The following is a 19,601-nucleotide window of genomic DNA, read 5'->3' on the forward strand; positions in this document are numbered from 1 at the left end:
ACCCACGAAGTTGTACACTTGAGCATCTAATTCCTCTGCGAATAATTTCGCTCTATGGAAAAACATAACAATATTGCTGCTGTTGTTGTTATTATAAAGATGATCTCCATTCCTCCGCCCGTGGAAACCAAAACACAGATTTGCAGCAAGGTGCAGGTATTCCCTGGTTCGTGATTGGATAAACCAGGCCAATGAGCTCGCAGGGGAAGGGAGTTCTTGTATAGGTCGGGGAGGAGGGGGAGGGGGTGGTTTGCGACAGTGCCCGAGCGCGAGAGGGAGATTAAACCGGCGAGAAAGCAGGAACTTGCCGTAGCTGCTTTAATTTTTGGTTGTGTTTCGTCCCCCGGCGCATCAGAAAGGTAAAGATTCGGCGGTGGAACGTTGGCGCGGGCAGCGTTCGGTTTTGGAACGTTCGTGACGGCTGCGGTGTGGGCACGTGTCCTTCCCCCAGTTCGGCCGGAGCAAGGAGGTAGGATCCGTGTGTGTGTGTGTGTGGGATGGATGGGGGTGGGGGGTGGGGGGTGGGGCACCTGCAGCAGAAGGTGGGGCGCGGGGGGGTGGGGGGGGAGAAGGATCTGTCTCTTCAGTGCAACGATCTGATTTAATCCAAAACGTTGTGAATCCAGCCCTCCTCCTTTCCCCTTCTTCTTTTTTTTAAAAAAAGCGAAAAGTATATTGTGTGGGGAGTGATTGGTTTTTGCAGAGGCCGACGTAGCTGCTGTCGCTGCAGGTCTCGGGGCATAGAAGGGGTTAATCTTGAACGGAGGGTTCCCGCGATTGCTTTCCAGGGGACGTGGAGGGGGGGGGGGGAACTGAACCGCCCGTAGTTGGCTGAAAGTGGTGGAAGGAGGACGGAAGTTTAGGGCGCTTTGATTTAAAATCAGAGACTTTCTTGGGAATCGGGGAAGGTCAGCCACATCCCCTCGCCCCTCCCCGTAAATCCCTCAGTCTCTGGATTTAATCTTGGCATATATAAGACCCGAAATGAATCCATCAATCAGGTTTTTTAAAAATATTCATCATCATCATCATCATTATTATTATTTATAGTCCAGGACCTCAGATCTCACAAGAGTGACTAACAATCAAATTGTGCAGGTTTACTCGGAAGTAATTTCCACTGAGTTGGCCTTACTCCCAGTTATGGCTGCAGCCCTAGGCATACTTGCTTAGGAGGGATCACCACTGAACACAGTGGGGTTTGCTTCCAAGGAAACATGCATAGGAGTGTGGGCTGGGCTGCAGAGGTGCATAGGATTTCAGCCCTGTGCTCTAATGAACTTGCCCCATTCCTGTACACAGGCAGCAATGTAATACTCCACTCCCAACTGGGAAGGTGAATATTGCTCAATAGATCTAGTAAAGCAAGAAGCCGTGTCTACACATGCAGTGGCAGAATGGGATGACAGAACGCTGAGGTGGTAGAATGGACTGTACCACTTCAGCATGCAGAGAGGAGGTGCCGCTTTTGAATGTTCCTCCATATAAGAGCCTTCTCCAAGATTAAGATTTGGTACGCCAGGGAGGAAGAGTCTGTTCGTAGCCTTTGTCTGATGTGTTGCTTTTCTGCTTGTAGGAAGATCTTGGTATAGGAGAGCATCCAAAACTATGACCCTCCACCTGCAGTCTGAAGTGGTATAGCCCCATTCTACCACCTCATTCTACTGCAGGCCAGAGAAGGGCTTTTAGAGCAAGGTGGGGGAACCTATGGCTCTCTAGATGTTGGACTATACCCTCCATCATCCCCGACCATTGGCCATGCTGACTGGAGTTAATGGGAGTTGGAACCCAGCATCGTGAGGGCCACACATCCTCCAGCCCTGTTCTACTGGAGGAGCAGAAGGAGACCTAGTTGGCTGCAGTATGATCTTGAAATTAACAGCCCTCAGTTCCAACACAGAGTAAACATAAAGCTTTAATAAAGTGGGGTTTATACAGGCTTTCTCATAACTCCTCTTTTTCTTTCTTTTCTCAGCTGCTGATCATGAGGAGGAAAGTCAAGGTTTGGCGGGGAGGCTTGGTTCTCCAGCTTTGAACCACAAGTTGAACACTACGCTACAGGAGCGATGCATTTTCTATAAATAAACTCTTCCCTCCGCCTGATGCTGGGTCTGTCCTGTGCCATGGGCTTCAGGCCTCTTTGAAACAAGGGATGGCTCTGTCTTGAGAGGATCCGCCTATGTGGGAGCGAGACATTTAAAAACTGAACTTGAGAAGAGTTGGGGAAATCATGGAGGACTTTACCACCAGAACCTATGGGACTGGAGGGCTGGACAACAGGCCGCTCTTTGGAGAGACTTCGCCAAGGGTAAAATGAAATCCTTCACCGTTTACTTGCTTAATGTGCCTTCTGCCTTCCAGGAATGGGGTTTGTGTGCGGGGCTGGCCAAAGCCTATTTATGACTGCAAACAGCTGCATAGGTGTGGCCTGGGATCCTTTGCAGTGTGGCAATAGCGGCTGCGGCTAGGCTTGAGTATTTATTTATTTATTTATTTTATTTATTTAGAATATTTATATACCGCTCCCCATTGAAAAATTTCGGAGCGGTGTACAAGGTAAAAATGAAAATAAAAACAGAATAAAACAGTTAAAACAAAATTTAAAAAGAAGCAAAAAACAACAACACAGAAATCCAAGGCTGCATGTTAAAGAAAGGCTTCTTGGAATAAAGATGTTTTCAGGAGGCGCCGAAAGGAGTACAAGGTTGGAGCCTGCCTGACCTCCAGAGGCAGGGAATTCCACAGGAGGGGGGCCACCACGCTGAAGGCTCTTCCCCTGGTGGATTCCAATCGGAGGATGGATCTAGGTGGAACCATCAGGAGCAGGCCCTCGGATGACCTCAGTGACCGGGCAGGTTGGTAAGGGAGAAGGCGCTCTCTCAGGTATCCTGGTCCCAAGCTGTTTAGGGCTTTGTACACAAGTACAAGAACCTTAAACCTGGCCCAGTAGCGAATAGGCAGCCAGTGCAGCTCCCTTAGCAGAAGAGTTACATGCTGGAAAGGGGCAGCTCCAGACAACAGCCGAGCTGCAGCATTCTGCACTAGCTCCAGCTTCCGGAGCAGCTTCAAGGGCAGCCCCACATAGAGCGCGTTGCAGTAATCCAATCTTGAGGTTACCAATGCCTGTACCACCGTGGTCAAGCTATCCCTGTCCAGGAGAGGCCGTAGTTGGCGAACCAACCGAAGATTGGCCCCCAGTATCCTCTTCAGCATTGCAAAGGATTCTGGGATGCCTCTCTCCAACGGAGCGCTGGTTCATTGACACTTTTAAAGCAATAGCTAGTGGAGCAGCTGTGTATGTGATGGAAAGCAGTAAACCATGGGGGATTGGTTGCATTTTCTTTGGTGGCTTTTCTGATCCTTGGTGGGGTGCCGTGTCAGTGGCCGGTGATTTCTAAGTTATACGAGGGTTATACATCCGTCAAGCAGTGTGATTGTGTAATGTATATACAAGCCTTGCACAATGGCAATGCCTTTAGCATGCCTGCATTCATGCAGTGCTTAAAACTCTTGCTCACTTGTGAGCTTATCTGTTAAAGATGCTTTGTGCTGCTTTGTACTTTGGCAAAACATTTGCCATGATAGACTTTACCTTGGAATTCCCTTGTTTTTAATGGGATTGTTTCAAGGGCCTTTCTCTGGAAGTGCCTGGCTTTTGCGAGTCTATTGGGCTATGGAACTGGAAACTCAGAATCGTTTTGGTTACATGGGGATTGCAGAAGTGCATCCCAGCTCATGTGATCGCAGAGATGTGTCCCAGCATCTGCCTCAATTTTGTAGAGCAGGTGAGGAACCTGTGTGGCCCTCCAGATGGGAATTGTAGTCCACCAACATCACCCCAGCCGTTGGCCACGTTGCTGGACTCCAACTCCATTAGCTTTAGTCAACATCTAGAGCAGGGGTTGGACATGCAGCACCTGCGGGCGCATTTGTGCCCACCTAAACCCGTCAGCACTCACCAAGATCCCTTCCTCACCCCCAAATCCCTTGCTTTCTCGCCAATGCTTCCCGCTACTTCTGCAACCAGGAAGCAGGAAATCAGTGGCACGATGACAGGGCGGGCGGGGGGGTTGAAGCAGCACACAGGCGGTGGAGAGAGTGAGTGGGCAAGAGGAAGGCACGCACGCACGCACACAAGCAAGCAAGTGGCCAGGTGGGAGGAACAGAAGTGATCACCTAGCAGGGAGAAGGCCGGAGTGGGCAGGCACAGTAGGGGAAAGGAAGTCATGGTTGGCAGGCAGAAGAAGAAGGTGAGCTGGGCAGCAGGGAAGGACATTGTGGAGGGGGGAAGCATGGTGGCAGCGAGGAAGGAGAAGTGTGGGAAGGAAATCCCAAGCAGGGAAGAGGACGAAGGAAGGCAGAGAAGAGTGAATCTGTGTGTGTGTGGAAAAGAGAGACCCCCCCATGGAAAATGCACCTGCCGCCTGAAATAAGAAATGCACCATCAGTTGCCTGCCCTTGATCTAGAGGGCCACAGATTCTCCACTCTGTTGTAAAAGAGGATGGATTTTTTTGCAGCCTGGTTGGGACCTTTCCTACTCTGCCTTTCTTCCGTTCCCTCCTCCTTTGGTTGTGGTTACACATTCCCTCCAGAAACCATGGGCAATTAGTTTCTACGCATCTACCAGGGCCATGAAAGTTGTGGCCCTCCAGATGTTTTGGCCTACAGCCTCCATAAGCCCCTGTCAGCATGGCCAACGGCCAGGAATTCTGAAAATTGTAATCCCAAATGTCTGGAAGGCACCAGGTTGGGCGAAGCTGGCATGTACTATATCTGTAGGGCTCCGTAGCTGCTTTCCTGCCTTGGTTCTTTTTAGCTGCTGGTTGTGTTTGAAAATGTGAGGGGCTTTTTCCCTTCGTTCGTTCTTTTGGGACCAGTCAGATACTTATTTAGAACCATACATCTTGTGCATAGACGATGTTGGAATAATGTGGAATAAATGCCCAACTTGGAGGGTTTATTAGAAATTATGTCAAGCCTAAATAGAGGGGCAGACAATTGAACAGAGGGAAAAGTGGAAAAAAAGAAAACCTGAACAATTCACATTGGACAGGGATGAGATGGGCAGAGAAAGCATATGTTTCTACCTTGGCTTAAATGAGTGTTCAAAAACTTTATAAATAAAGGTTATATCTCAACAAACCTGTCAACATGGTGTCTATAAAATGACTTCTTGAGAAATGAGTTGATACCGTTAATAAAGCAATAGCTCGCTTTTAAAAACAAGTTATTTTACCTTGCTGTTAAAAACAAGGCCATATTCCTTTCTCAGCATGTGGGCATTCTTAAGGGATTCCTCCTAATCAAGAATGTGGAGATCAAAGCTGTCTGGAAAATAAATAAATGCAGATGCCTCCAGCTGTTCCGAAGCTTCACCGCTTTGGGTGAAGCAAACGGATCAGCAGGAAAACTACAGGTTTCAAACATTGGGTTTCTGTATGGAGAGCTGAGTATCTGCCATTTCCAGTTACTTTGCTGGTAGGCAGTGGTTTCTGTATTTGTAGGTCGTTTCAAAGTGCCTAAATGTGTTTCTGGAAATTTAATTGCACTACCTTGCTGAGAAATTGATGAAAGCTGATTCTGAAGAGGAAGGAACATTGTTGATCTCACCGTAAACGTACATAGCATGAGGCAGCTTCTGAATTGCTTGGTGTTAGTATTTTTTATAATCTTGCAGGTGACATAAGGTGGTACTATATCAAGTGGGGCTGCAATGGGATTTAGGTCTTTTTTTCAGTATTGAAAAGAGTTTGAAACCAACGATTGTTTTCGGAGTTGTTGTTTTTTAACCAAATATAGGAAGAAACACATTCCATATGTATGTGTGGCACATTAGCCATGTAATCCTATAAGCATCTACTCAGAAGTAAGTCCCACTAAGTTCATTGGAACTTGCTCCCAGGTAAGTGTGTATAGGACTACAGCCTTGTTTTGGTTTTCTTTCAACACAAGCCTGTGTATAGTTATTTGGAAGTAAACCCCTGTGACTTCAATGAGGATTACTCCCTAGTAAGTGTGTTTAAGATTGCACCCTTAACGTTTAAAAAGAGAGAGAGGGATAATACTTTTTCCAATTGCTCAGCATTCCTTTTTGGCCAGTTGTAATCAATGGAATCTTTACTATACAGAACGTTTATCTTCTTCTGTTTTCTTCATTATTAGTCACTGTTCATAGTCTAAAAATATCATTTGAAAAGGATGGATAATATGACTCCACTTCCAAGCATCTAGTAAATGCTGTCCTTTGGCAATGTAGTTTAGACCAGTATTTCCCTGTTGTTATTGCAGTATTACTACAAATACCATCATCCATGATTGTTGGCCATGCTGGCTGGGGATGATGAGGGTTGTGGTAAAGCAATAATTTTGGCCCCAAAGCCTAGACGAAAGTATCTACAGTTGCAGGTGATGTGCCTAATAATAATAATAATAATAATAATAATAATAAATTTGTCACCCGCCTCTCCGACTGGATCGAGGCGGGAACAACAGCAAGCACAAAATACATAAAATACTGATTAAAAACATAGCATACACTGCTAAAAACATCCTAAAAGCATCCTAAAATTCTACTGGGTAGGCCTGCCGGAAGAGATCAGTCTTGATAGCTTTCTTGAATGCTAAAAGACTGTCAAGCTGACGTGTCTCCTCCGGCAGTCTGGGAGCAGCAGAAGAGAAGGTCCTCTGGGTAACAGTTGTCAGCCTAGTCTTTGCTGATTGGAGTACATTCTTCCCAGAGGACCTGAGTGTGCGGGGCGGATTGTACGGGGAAGGCGATCCCGCAGGTAGCCTGGACCCAAACTATGTAGGGCTTTAAAGGTAATAACCAACACTTTATACCTCGCTCAGAAACTAATTGGCAGCCAGTGAAGAGATTTTAAGATTGGTGTAATGTGATCACCCCTAAGTGTACCAGTGACCAACCTGGCTGCCATATTTTGAACTACCCTATTTCTTCGATTCTAAGATGCACTTTTCCCCCCATATAAACATCTCTAAAAATGGGGTGAGTCTTAGAATCGCGGGTGTGACTTAGGTTTTTTTTCCCCTGTTGGTGGTACTGAAATTAGTGTGCGTCTTGCAATCGATGGCGTCTTACAATCGAAGAAATACGGTAGTTGAAGTTTCCGGACTAGGCACAAAGATAGCCCTATGTAGAGCGCATTGCAGAAGTTGAGCTTCGAAGTTACCGTCTTTAGGTCTTCTAACTCTAGGAAGGGGCGCAGCTGGCGTATCAGCCGAAGCTGATAGTAGGCACTCCTGGCCGTCGCATCTATCTGGGCTGTCATTTGGAGCGACGGATCCAGAAGCACCCCCAAGCTGTGAATGCAGTCTTTCAGGGAGAGTGTAACCCCATCCAGAACCTGTTGACACACCTCCAAACCTAGGTTGTGGCCTTTGACAGTGAGCATCTCCGTCTTGTCTGGATTCAGCTTCAGTTTGTTTTTCCTCATCCAGCCCATTACCGCTTCCAAGCATTCATTCAGAGGAGACACACTATCCTTCGTTGACGCTGTTGTCGAAGGCATCATCATTAGGTGTCATCATTAGGAGGTGTAGACGGAAAGGCTCATAAAAGGAATTGTTTGGCTGCATGAGCTTGTTCTGATAGAGTGAATCCGGGGGTTGTTGATGTGTTAAAGCCGCCCTGTTTCCCTTGAAAATAAGTCCACAAAAGTTACTAGCCTAGGAAACAATTTATTTCCTCGCCTGCTGGGGACAGGTGGAGAAGAGAAGGAGAGCTCAGTTGCGCTGCTGGGAATAGTGGACGGAACTTCTGGCTGCTTTGCAGGCTGCCCACATGCAGAGGCTGAGAGCCGCAGGTTGGTTGCCTACAGGTGGTGCGCAGCAGGGGTAGTCAGAAGGGAGAGCTTCAGATGTTTTGGACTCCCAGAAGCCCCTGCCAGCCCAGCCAATGGTCAGGAATGCTGGGGGTTGAAGTCCAAAATATCTGGCCATCTACTCTCTGCCCACTCCTGATGTGTAGGCTGTAATTGTACCCTAAAAGCCCCTTCTTACTGTTGCTCCTCTCCGTCCCAGGGAAAGGAGAATGAGGGAATAGAAAGGGGAAAAGGAGGTAGGAGAATGGTTTGGGGTGGAAGGGTGTGGAAGACGTTTTGAGCTGTACCATTTAGCCTAACTTAATGCCACCCCCGACCTCCCTGGGTCACTTTGATCAAACACCATTCAGATCTATTCTTGCCCTAGTGGGTTGTTTTCTTCCAGGCTCACTTCACCCAGTACGGAAGGAAAGCTGAATGGAGGGAAAGTGTGTGAATGGGGCAGAAAGTATGTGTGTGAAAAAAGAGGGGGAGAGAAATGGAACGGGTTGGCCGAGAGAGCGAGAGCGAGAGCAAGGACTGCTCCTTTTTGTTTCGTTTTGTGTGTATTGGAGTTTCCTTCTCGGAGATGATGGATGACCTGGTGTGTGTGTGTGTGTGTGTGTGAGAGAGAGAGAGAATTAAAGCTCAAATGAGCAAATGCATAAATAAAGTTGGGGAAAGAAAAGGGGGTGTCCAGCCCACTTTTGGCTTAGGCTTCTTCCCCTCCAGTATGGCGCCCCTAAACACTTTCCTCTGAAGAAATGCAATCCTCAACCCCCAAAAGGTTGCCCGCCCCTGCACTACAGACTCCTTGAAGATAGCTGACCATGTTTTTGAAGTGCTTGCCCGGGTGTGAATCCCTTAGCCTAGACTGCTCCCTGATGCGATAGATATTTTGTCCACAGGGAAGCTTTTAAAAATATGTTTTCCCCCACCTGGAGGTCTCTCCGCTTTGTTACGCGCGTCGTGTTGTTCTGCTGTGACCATTTCGGAGAAACACAAACCTACGTGAACTTCCGAAGGTCTCCCTTGCCCCTCCCTCCCTCCCTCCGCAACTTGGTCACACTGGGTGACTTCTTGCGTTATGGTTGCAGCGTGGGAGGGGCTGCCATCCACCACCTCATTTTGTGTAATTGATAGAATGGCTCAAAGCCCATCTCAAGAGGGTGGTGGTGGTTTTTAAAAGGCAGCTGTGCAAATTGTCTGAGCAGCCAGTTCTGGCACATAGAATAGCTGACTTTTTCGGATGAGCTGAATGATATACTCTGTTCTATTTATTTTCCATATCTTAGCTTATCTTCATTTTACTATTTGGTTTTAATCACTATTTGGTTTTTATGTAGCCATATGTGGAATGGTCTATGGACTAAAGGAAAACTTTTAGTTAGGGGTTGATTGGGAGAGGAGATCGGGACAGAGAAACTTCTTGGGGGCAGTGGCTTCCCCATGTTTTCTAAATGATAGTGGCTCTTTCGCATTGCCTTTGTGGTATTCTGTTCAAAATGTGACTTTCACACCTCCTGTTGCCTACTTACAGTGCATCCACTTAACCCTTCCGGTTGCTTTCTTGACAGAAGCACCTTGAATGTTGTAGTTCTCTTTTTGTATCTGAGGAGAGTGCCTCCAGCAATAGTGATAGATTCCTGCCATCCCAGTGGAGAAATTGTGCCACCCAGAAGCTACAGTCTTCAGATTGGCGGTCTTAAACCTTAAGGACATAAGCAGTGCCCTGATGCTGGATCAGACCAAGGGTCCATCTAGTCCAGCACTCTGTTCCCACAGTGGCCAACCAGCCATTAGCCAGAGATGAACAAGCAGGACATGATGCAACAGCACCCTCCCACCCATGTTCCCCAGTGACTGGTGCTTACTGTCTCGAATACTGGAGATAGCACACAACCATCAGGGCTAGTAGCCATTGATAGCCTTTGCCTCCAGGAATTTATCCAACCCCCTTTTAAAGCCCTCCAAATTGGTGGCCAACACTACAACTTGTGGTAGGGAGTTCCATCCTTTAACTCTGCGCTGTGTGAAGAAGTCCTTCCTTTTATTTGTCCTGGATCTCCCACCAATCAGCTTCATGGGATGACCCCGGGTTCTAGTAAACCTTCAAAGGAATGCCAGATAATCTTTCCATAGCAAAAGAGATAGTAGGCTTCTTTTACATGTTGGGGTTTTCAGTGTGTGAGGTGGGTCACCCAGTGGAGAATCAAGCTGTTTGCTAGGTGATATTTACCATAACTTCCCTGATGATAAATCCAAAGTATGGCAGAATAGAAAAACTCCCATCTCTCTAAAATGGGTGTGTTTGTGTGTACCACTATGACAAATGACTCCCAGTAACTTTAAGGCAAAGGCAGATGTCCTATCAATGAGGAGTTTGCAATCCACGTCTCAGCTGCAGGATGACGGGCATGCATCAGCAAATAGAAAGCTCTCTTAGATGTCACTCTTATTTGTTTTTTCCATGCTTCTGACACGCTTACTGGGGTCTTCATACTTTTAAAAGTTACTCATTCATTTGGCGCCTACATTATGGATTTTTCGCCACCAGGCGAAGATTTTCCCCAGAAATTAATAACTTTTTAGATCACTGCGCTCTTATTGCTGATCGCTTTACTTTGGCTTTATGTTTTTTACTCTTTGCTGCTGACTTTATCTTGGTTTTATTATGAGCTTAGACAAAAATATTTTTTTATTTTTATGTTTTTAATTCTCGTACATTGCCTAGAGAACTGGGGTTACTATGTGGTTTAAAAGTATAATTGCTTAATTAAAATGAAATAAAAATGTATTTAGTGAGGCTTCGCGCTAGCTTATTCAAACTTGCATAGCAACAGAAGCCTTGCAGTGTAGTTTATGTAAACGTAGTGATGCCTTTCTACTCCCTTTCAGATCGTTGTCTCTCTTTCAATGCCCTTGCGGATGTATGTGGACGTCACCTGTATATTCTGTTTTACGCTCATCGGGCCTGTTCAGACAACACGCTAAGCCATGGTTAGGCTGCTAACCCTCTTGCAGCAAATGGTTAATGAGCATGCTTAAACCATGGTTATGTAGCCACCATGGTTAGGAATGGTTCACATGACATGCTAAACCATAATGTTTAGCTCAACGTGTGTAACCGCCCAGAGAGCTCCGGCTATTGGGCGGTATAGAAATGTAATAAATAACCTCCATGGCTTAGCGTGTCATCTGACAGGGTCATAACTTTTCGGATTAAAATCAGCTGGAGCTCCAGTAGTTAAAACTTTTCTTCTCAGTATCTGCCTGCACATTTGCCACTCAAGCATATATTACAGCTGATTCACATGTGCATATGTACATTACTCTGGGTTCGTTTGCATGTGCACGTCATCACTTGATGACTGTATGAACGGAGTCTAGCTCCACAGATAGGGCTTTCATGCCACTGCCTACCATCCCATGTGCAGAAGATTTTCACTGGCATTGAGACACACATGCATCTGGCAGGAACCAAGCAGAGAAGAGAAATCCTTCAATGCAAATCCTGTATGAACCAGCCCCATTCCTAACCATGGTGGCGACATAACCACGGCTTAAACATGCTCACTAATCATTTGCTGCAAAAGGGTTTTCAGCCTAACCGTAGCTTAGCATGTTGTCTGAACAGGCCCTGTGTGTCCTCACAGAGAGAGAACTGCGTAATGGTTGGGCCTGACCCTTAAAGGGGCTGGTGGCAGTGAAACCCACATGCTATGGTTCTGATGAAAATCCCCCCTCTTGCTATTAATCAATCAAACAGACAGTCCTGACATGGTTCTCAGTGATGCATTTAGCCTTGTATCTAGCTTGGCTCTGACTGTTGTCCATGATTTCCTCCCGAAATTCCAATGCTGTTGCCAGTGGAATCTTCCTTCTTTTTTAAATCCCCTGCGGGGTGATGGTGGAAAAAACGGGGGGGGAGAGATTTAATTCCACCCCTCCTGGTGTGCAGTGGTCCTGCTCCGAATCTGGGCTGCACACAGTTCAGCATAAACAAATTATCCTCAGCTACACAATTAATATATTGTGTTTTTTGATCCCTAGTAATCTCTTAAATGCAGCTACAGGATCTGATAAGAGTTATTGGCTCAGTTCAGACAACATGTTAGTCAACGCAGTGTGAAAACTCCACTCAATGGTTGAGTTTTTAGGAGGTACTCCCCACACAACATGCTCTAACTCCACCGTTGTGTGACTGTGGGCTACTGTGGAGTTGAGCAAGCTCCTTTGCGATGTTTGATTGACAGTTCCTTCATCCTCACTTCTCCCCTTGTCCTCCCGATGGTATCCCATCAGCCATTGCTGTAAAAGCAAACAAACCCAATCCCAGTGGCTCTCCTAGAGAGGCACTTTCTCCTTTCGCTGCTCTTACCAGAGACTTCTGTAGCCAGTGGGGAAAGTCAACTCAACGCAGCAGGAAATTCCACAGAGCCCTCCACACAACACGCAACACAACAGTTGTGCAGGAACTCTTCTCTGCACTGCGTGGATATTCAGCGTGGAGTGTTTTCCAATAAAAAAACACTACCCTGAGGAGTAGAGTTCTCACCAAACAACACATTTCTCAACGGTGGTGTAAAAACTCCACCGTGGAGTTCTAAAACCACCATTGAGAAACGTATTGTGTGAACTGAGCCACTGTCTGGGATTGGGCTGCTCCAGTGGCATTTAAGGTTTGGCATGGCCTTGTGCTGGAAAAGGCCAAGAAGCTGACATTAAGGCTGCTTCATTTAATCTCTTTTTCATCAATGGAAAGTCTATATTGAAAATCATTTTATAGTTCTGTAGGGAGATTCTTGCAGCACTCCCTGATGTGTGTATTACATGGTGTGTAAATACACTGGGGAGGCTGAAATTGACTAACTTCCCAGTAGAGGTGGCAAAGGCAAAACTGACACTTGTGAGATAGTCAAATGATGACCTGGTTCGCACGGCAACCCACGCTAGTTTGTCACCCTGATTTCTTTCAGAGTGGTTTGTCGTGCTGTCTGAACCCAGCGTGATGGCTTAAGCGTGGGCTGTGAACCACACGCAAGCCACCCTGAGAACCCAATGCCTTGTTGTGGGGTTGTTCTGGGTGCTTGTCATAAAATTAAAAAATAATTTGTTTGCTAGGAAGAGGAACATAGCTTATCTCCAGCTTGTCTCCATGGAACCTTTTTTTAAAAAGTGTTAAATAAAGAAAAAACTCTTCCTCAAAAGTAAAGTAAGCCTCCCCCACCATCCACTCCAAAGATATGGTGCATATATGTGTCAACCCTATATGGACCTACCTGGATCCTAAGATCATCTCTAGAGGTCCTTTTTTGGGAGCCCCTGCCAAAGGAAGCAAAGTGGACAGCTACCAACAGGACTGCAGGCCTTTCCTTCTGTGATGCGCGGCTGTGGAATGAGCTCCTTAGAGTGGTTTGCCCGGCGCCTATGTTCTACACTTTCCAGTGTCAGGTGAAGGATTTTTTTATTTCCCCAGGAATTTTAGCATTCTAACCTTTTAGCTCTGCTGTTTTAAATTTGCGTGTTACATCTCTGCTAGGTTTTATTCTGTTTGCACTTTTATACTGTAGTAGAAGCTTTTATATTTTATATTGTTTTTATGCTGCAGTTACGGTTTTAATTTTTGTGAACTTCCCAGAAAGTTTTATATCGCTTTTGGGCGATATAGAAATATAAATAAACTAGCTGTACCCGGTGTAACATACGGCATTGTAGCATATCTTAAAGTTTATTAATTAAATATCATCGCGGGGGCGCGGGCTGCTTGGAGGCCGCCGATACAGCGCCGTCTGGCAGACCTGGGGGACAGGGAGGTTGAGGGGAGGGGGAGCAGTTGTCCCCCTCTCCCCGGGGTTCCTGTCAGCCTTGGGCTGCCCGCCCAGCTCGCATGAGATTAGGCTGGGGCCTGGGCTCGCAGCAGGTGAGCAGCCTTCCACCCGGCCAGCAAGGGCCCCGGCCGTGCCTCGCTCATGCTCCGGACCGTGGTGCTGCCCCCTTCGTGGGGGGGAGGAAGAGGCAGAAAGGGGGAGTAGGATTATCTTGGAAAGCCCGGAGAAGTCGGGCGAGGGGCTTAGCAACCTGTATCAGCTGACGTTACATGTTGTTACTGTTGCTTAGCAACTTGTATCAGCTGAAGCCTGTACAGAAACATACCTAAGCGTTTTATATATATAGAAGATAAGTAAACTCAGGTGCTTCACAAGGGAAGATAGTGTGTGTGTGTGTGTGTGTGTGTATAGAATCTCACCACCCATTGAGCAAAGACGTGTTGTGCTGCAAAGGCCCCTGGGATACATGCTCAGAGCTGGCAGGAGGACAAATGTGGAAACAAACCATGGCAACCTGGTGAGTGGATGATCTTCTGTCAGTAGCAGTGTGGTTTAGTGAGCCATTAGTCAACCCACCATGGCTTGTTTTTAGCATGGCTTATCGTGAGCTGTGAAAAGGCCCAACAAGTCTATATAGAAATCACCATTGTTCCCTACACAGAAGTCTTTTTTCCCCTGTAGGAAAAATGGAAAAATAAGCAGCAACTCTTGGTTTTTGCATTGACAGTATTCATTGGATGTGGTCCGGCTGTAAGATTTTAAAATACCAGAATTCCTTCCACAGGCAAACTGTAAATGATTACCTTTTAGAGACTTTACAACCTGGAGCAAAGCTAGGTTCTCAAGGCAAGAAAGAGGGGTGGCGGGGAGAATCTCATCATACCCTGAGTATAGTTTCTTCGAAACTGTCAGGTCTCACACACTTGAGGCAGGAAAACCCTAATGTCCCTGGAGGGACTTGCTGCAACGTGAACTCCACCAGGAAATTCTTTTTGTAATCTGATTAACAGAGCTGCCTTAATTCTGGGCAAGTTTGTCCTCCTGAAAGACCCTGGGGATGCTAGGTCAATATCAACCAGAAGACACCTTAAACCATGGGTTTAACCATGATGGTTAAGCCAGAAAGCCAGGCTGTGTTCAGAAGACACCTTAAACCAGGGCTTTAACCATGGTGAATAAGGCTTTCTGGCTTAACCACCATGCTTAAAGCCATGGTTTAAGGTGTCTTCTGAACACAGCCTGGCTCTTTGGCTTAACCACCGTGGTTAAAGGCATGGTTTAAGGTGTCTTCTGAACGGGAACAAGGTCTCGAATTTACTGATGGGTGTGTGTGTGTGTGTTTTCATGCTTTGTATTGTGAGATATAAATTCTTCTGAACATGCCAGTTTAGAGAAGAGTCCTGCAGCTTTTGGTGTGCAGCTGCATGTTATATGCAAATAGCATGTAGCAAAACACAAAGTCACTTTTATTGGGAAAAGCGGCTTTAGGAAGAAGAGATCCAGAATTGAGGTGTGTCGGAGTGGGAGGGGGTGTTAAACTTTCCTATCACTCTTTTTTTTTTTTTTTTTTGCTGTAGCTCCCCTTTGTGGCCAAAGTATTAACATTTAAAGCTCTAAATGGCTTGAGGCCAGGCTGTCTGAAGGAACGCCTCCTCCTATATGTACCTGCCCAGACCCTAAGGTCATCCTCAGGGGTCCTTCTCCGTGAGCCCCTGCCAAAGGAAGTGAGGCAGGTGGCTACCAGGAGGAGGGCCTTTTCTGCTGTGGCACCCTGGCTGTGGAATGAGCTCCCTAAGGAGGTTTGCTTGGCACCTACATTATATTCTTTTAGACGCCAGGTGAAGACCTTTTTATTCTCCCAGTATTTTAACAGACTATCAATAAATTTTAACTTGGTGTTTTAAATTTGTAATTTTGCATTGCTGCTGTTTTTATCTGGTTGAGCTTTTATATTGTATTTTATATTATGGTTTTATACTGTTGTTTTATACTTTGAATAGTTTTAATTTTTGTGAACTGCCCAGAGAGCTCCGGCTATTGGGCGGCATAGGAATGCAGTAAATAAATACATAAATAAATAAAAAAACCTTGAACAAGACCTGTCAACCACCTACATGGCTGCCCCTGCCCCTCTTGGCTTATTTATTATCTCTAATAGGGAGGGTTTGTCTTGCTGATTCTTCTCAGCACAAAGTGAAGATCTTGTTATTCTCCCAAGTTTTTAGTCATTCAGTTTTTAAACCACGGCAGTGCTTTTTAAATCCTTGCACCTCTGGCTGTCCTTTGATCGTGGTTTTGTTTTTATTCTGTGGCTGTTTTAATCAGTTTTTGATTTGAATTGTATTGCATTGGTTGCATGTATGTTTCCAAGCCAGATTCTATAAAGGCTTACACGGCTCGGGACGGAATGCCTTTCCTGACATGAGCCTACCCGTACACTACGTTCAACATCTAAGGTCCTCCTCCGGGTGCCTACTCCAAGGGAGGCTCAGAAGACGACAACAAGGGAGAGGATCTTCTCTGTGGTGGCCACCAATTATGGAATGACCTCTCTGATGAGGCCTGCCTGGCACCAACATTGCTATCTTTTTTGGCGCCAGGTGACGACTTTTCTCCCAGACATTTAGCAGTATGTGATGAGCTTCACTGAGCCTAGGTCTGTTTTTAGGTTCATAGCTTGTTTATAGTTGTTTTTAGATGTATGTTTTTGTGGTTTTAAATTTTGTATTTTGTTTTTAATTGTTTTAATCTTATGTAAACTGCCCAGAGAACTTCGGCTATGAGGCGGTATAGAAATGTAAATAATAATAATAAATAATGTGTTTCATGGTTTAACCAGGGATGGTGAACATACAGCCCTCTAAATGATGTTGGCCTTCAGTTCCCATTAGCGTTAGCTAGCCTAGCAAATGGAAAAGGATCCAACGATATCAAGAGGGCCACAAATTCCCTATCCATAGTTTTAACCTCTATTTTGTGAACTGCATAGAGCTTTTCATTTCATTTATTACATTTCTGTTCTGTCCAATAGCCAAAGCTCTCTGAGTGGTTTACAAAGATTAAACCTTAAAAATATAACATTGCACTATATATATCATTTAATACAAACATATAAGCTGACAACTGACACTCCCCACTCCCACAAACAATTTTAGCAATCAACAAGAAATCCCAGGACCTGATTCAAAACCTTATCATGAGCTGATCCCAAATGCCTGAGAGTAGAGGAAGTTCATAACCTGGTGCCGAAAAGAGAACAGTGTTGGGTGGTGTAAGCAAATGTTTGACATAAATGGCTTGAGATGAGATCATCAACATCATCATTTATTTTCTTATTACATTTATATTTTGCTTTTTTTCCTGTTGCAACAGCTAGCTGGGGGAAAGCTAATAATGGCCGGGGAAGGCAACGGCAAACCACCCCGCTATAAGGCCTGCCAAGAAAACGTCAGCGAAAGCTGGCGTCCCCCCAAGAGTCAGTAATGACTCAGTGCTTGCACGAGAGGTTCCTTTCCTGTTGCAAGGAACCCAAGAAGGTTCATATGGCTGATGACGCTTTGTGCCTTGGATCTAACTTGTTTAAATCCATAAAAGCCAAAACCAGATCCTTAAATTCAGCCAGGGAATCGATTGGCAGCCCGTAAAAATCACTTTAAAATTGGCATAATATGGTCTCAGCTGCTGGTCATGCCGTTTCATTCTGACGCAGTTTGAAGCTGCTGGGTTGTCACTGAGGGCAGTTATATGCAGACCACATTGCTGTAATCCAATCTAGAGTTTTACCAAGGATGTGATTTGAGTGTGGCCTTCAAAGTTAGTCTAGCAGGCTCCCCAGAGAGGAAACGAAAGAGAGAGCAAAGATCTGTGGTTGTGCCTTTCGAAGTTCTTAGAACTTTGTGTATGTGCGTGTGTAAAACACCTGCTAGTGGTTAGTTCTGTGCAAAGTGAGGGAACGTTCACAAAGTTCCGTTTTACAAGTTATGGGTTAAATAAATTAGAATATCTCCTTTATTATTGGGAGATAATAATAAATATTTCCTGGATATCTTCTCATTTATTATCAGGACTGTTATATTGTACAAGCCCAGAACATTGTTCAAAGTACAAAAGCCATCATCCTTGAAATCTGTATATAATCTCTTATATTTTTAAAAGCAAGATTCCCATTCTTATGACTGTCAAGCTAGGTTTAAAGGTGTGTGGGCAATGCCTGGTGAAAATCCATATGTTCTGGGGGTGTGAGGGGGAGATGGAGCGGCCTGATCAGGAAGTTTCAGAGCCCTGGAAAGCATTTCCCCCTCTTTATTACTAAGAGAACCAGAATAAATTTGGATAAATTTATGGAGGTTTTAAGAGCAATATTTTAGTCACACAGATTTTTGATGTTCTGCTAGTGTTCTGTAGCAGTAAAATTATGTTCCCCTTGCTGTCTTGTTTAATCTACTATACTTCCCTGGATTTGGGATCTATGGAGGGGGGGGGTCTCATTTAGATTTGAAAAATGCCTTCGGTAGGCAGCAGAATGTGTGTAATATATATTGTTTCCATGTTCAACTCCTTCCCCCCTTTCTGGTACAGCCTCTTGCTAGTTGAAAAGTCATCATTTTTATTTTATGGTCTCTGAGGTTTCTTTGTAGCCCAAAGAACAATCTAGTCTGTGTTCCTGCTCCTGAACTGCTAAGCCACCTCCTCTTTGCTGGTGTATTTTTAACCTTTCACTGGGCTAAGCTGCCGGCAAACTGTAGTGTAGCTGGGCGCTACGAGAAGGCAGTTTAAGAACTGCCTTAGGATTTCTGGAACAGTTGCTTCTAATTTTGGGGTCCTGAAATGCCTTGCCTCACAAAAGTGGCATATTTTGGAGCTGTGAGTCCCTGAATCGGTGCTTTCCAGTCAGCATCATTTAACCTGCCTCAGAAGCGGCTTGGGTTTGCTCTTTACTTTGAGAAGATATTGCTTCCTCTTTGCCTGTTACTGAATTATCATCTCGCTCTTCATTTGGCAATTCCCCACTTTGTGAAACCTGTGTTGAGGGCACCTGGATTGGAGCAATCCAGGGGCAGGTGGCCCAGAAAACGGCCCTAAAGTACTTGATGTCATTCCATCTCTAAAAGTGAAGCTCTTCTGGGCATGGTAGATAGACAGGAGACCACCTGTGGATGTGCTCCAAGCTCTCTGAAGGAAAGGATGGGTAGAAATGTAGCTGGCAAGTCCAGGTACAAAGGAGGAGAGGGCTTCTGTACCATCTTGGGTACAAGAGGAAATTTTGGCAAGGTTAGAGTGAGAGAAGTTGCACTTAGAGAAATTCCCTCTAATATGCAATAATATTGCGATGAAATGTAATAAATAAAATAGAGATTACAGTTACAAGGGCGTTGTTGTCGTCCATTGTATTGGGCCAATGTAAATGTAGGAACCAGAGAGTCTATCGCTTCCTCAGGCCTCTGGATCCTTTTGCTGAATGCCAGGTGGTGCATAATAAAATCTCCCTCATCCATTATTTGATCGTGGCTGAGGAGGCTGACCTAGTATGCATAAGCTAGACTTGGTGGGTGAGCTGGGTTGAGGGGTTTGCTGTGCCCGGCTGTGTGGGTCCTCTGTTCAGCACCAGTGTAGCCATGATGGGGCAGGAAGGGTGTATTGCTGTGGTCTGTAGGAATTATCTCTCGGGTGCGTGCCAGTCTGGAATGTTTGTATGTTGTGTTGGGCAAGTGGGGTAGATTAGGGATTCTGCTGGTATGCACCCCACTCCTCCACTTGCCCAGCAGTCTCCCTCGCTAAGCTGATGGAGATGGTCTTTGACTTGATATTGAGGACTCCTAGGATGATTGTCCTGGAGGAGCTTGATTATTCATACTGAGGCCACCATATCTGGGGGGGCTCAGGAACATGGCCTCCATGATAACCATGTCCCAATATTTCGTGTGCCCGTCACCAGGGCTGGGCAGAGGA

General features: G+C 45.6%; 1 protein-coding gene across 3 annotated transcripts in view; it reads left to right on the forward strand.

Annotated features, from left to right (window-relative positions):
* The first annotated feature begins 269 nt into the window (after positions 1 to 269).
* The window catches only part of TMEM243 (transmembrane protein 243), a 33,361-nt gene continuing 14,029 nt past the window's right edge, over positions 270 to 19,601 (forward strand). For 2 of the 3 annotated variants that reach the window (XM_063134298.1, XM_063134301.1), the window contains exons 1-2: positions 270 to 359; positions 1,976 to 2,308. In XM_063134298.1, the coding sequence (XP_062990368.1) occupies positions 2,231 to 2,308 (78 nt within the window). In that variant the 5' untranslated portion in view covers positions 270 to 359; positions 1,976 to 2,230. Of the gene's footprint in view, positions 360 to 383; positions 470 to 1,975; positions 2,309 to 19,601 lie in introns of those variants that run through there. The other variant, XM_063134300.1, reaches the window with a different exon arrangement.

Source organism: Elgaria multicarinata, chromosome 9 (assembly GCF_023053635.1).
Source record: "Elgaria multicarinata webbii isolate HBS135686 ecotype San Diego chromosome 9, rElgMul1.1.pri, whole genome shotgun sequence".
NCBI classification, from domain to species: Eukaryota; Metazoa; Chordata; class Lepidosauria; order Squamata; family Anguidae; genus Elgaria; species Elgaria multicarinata.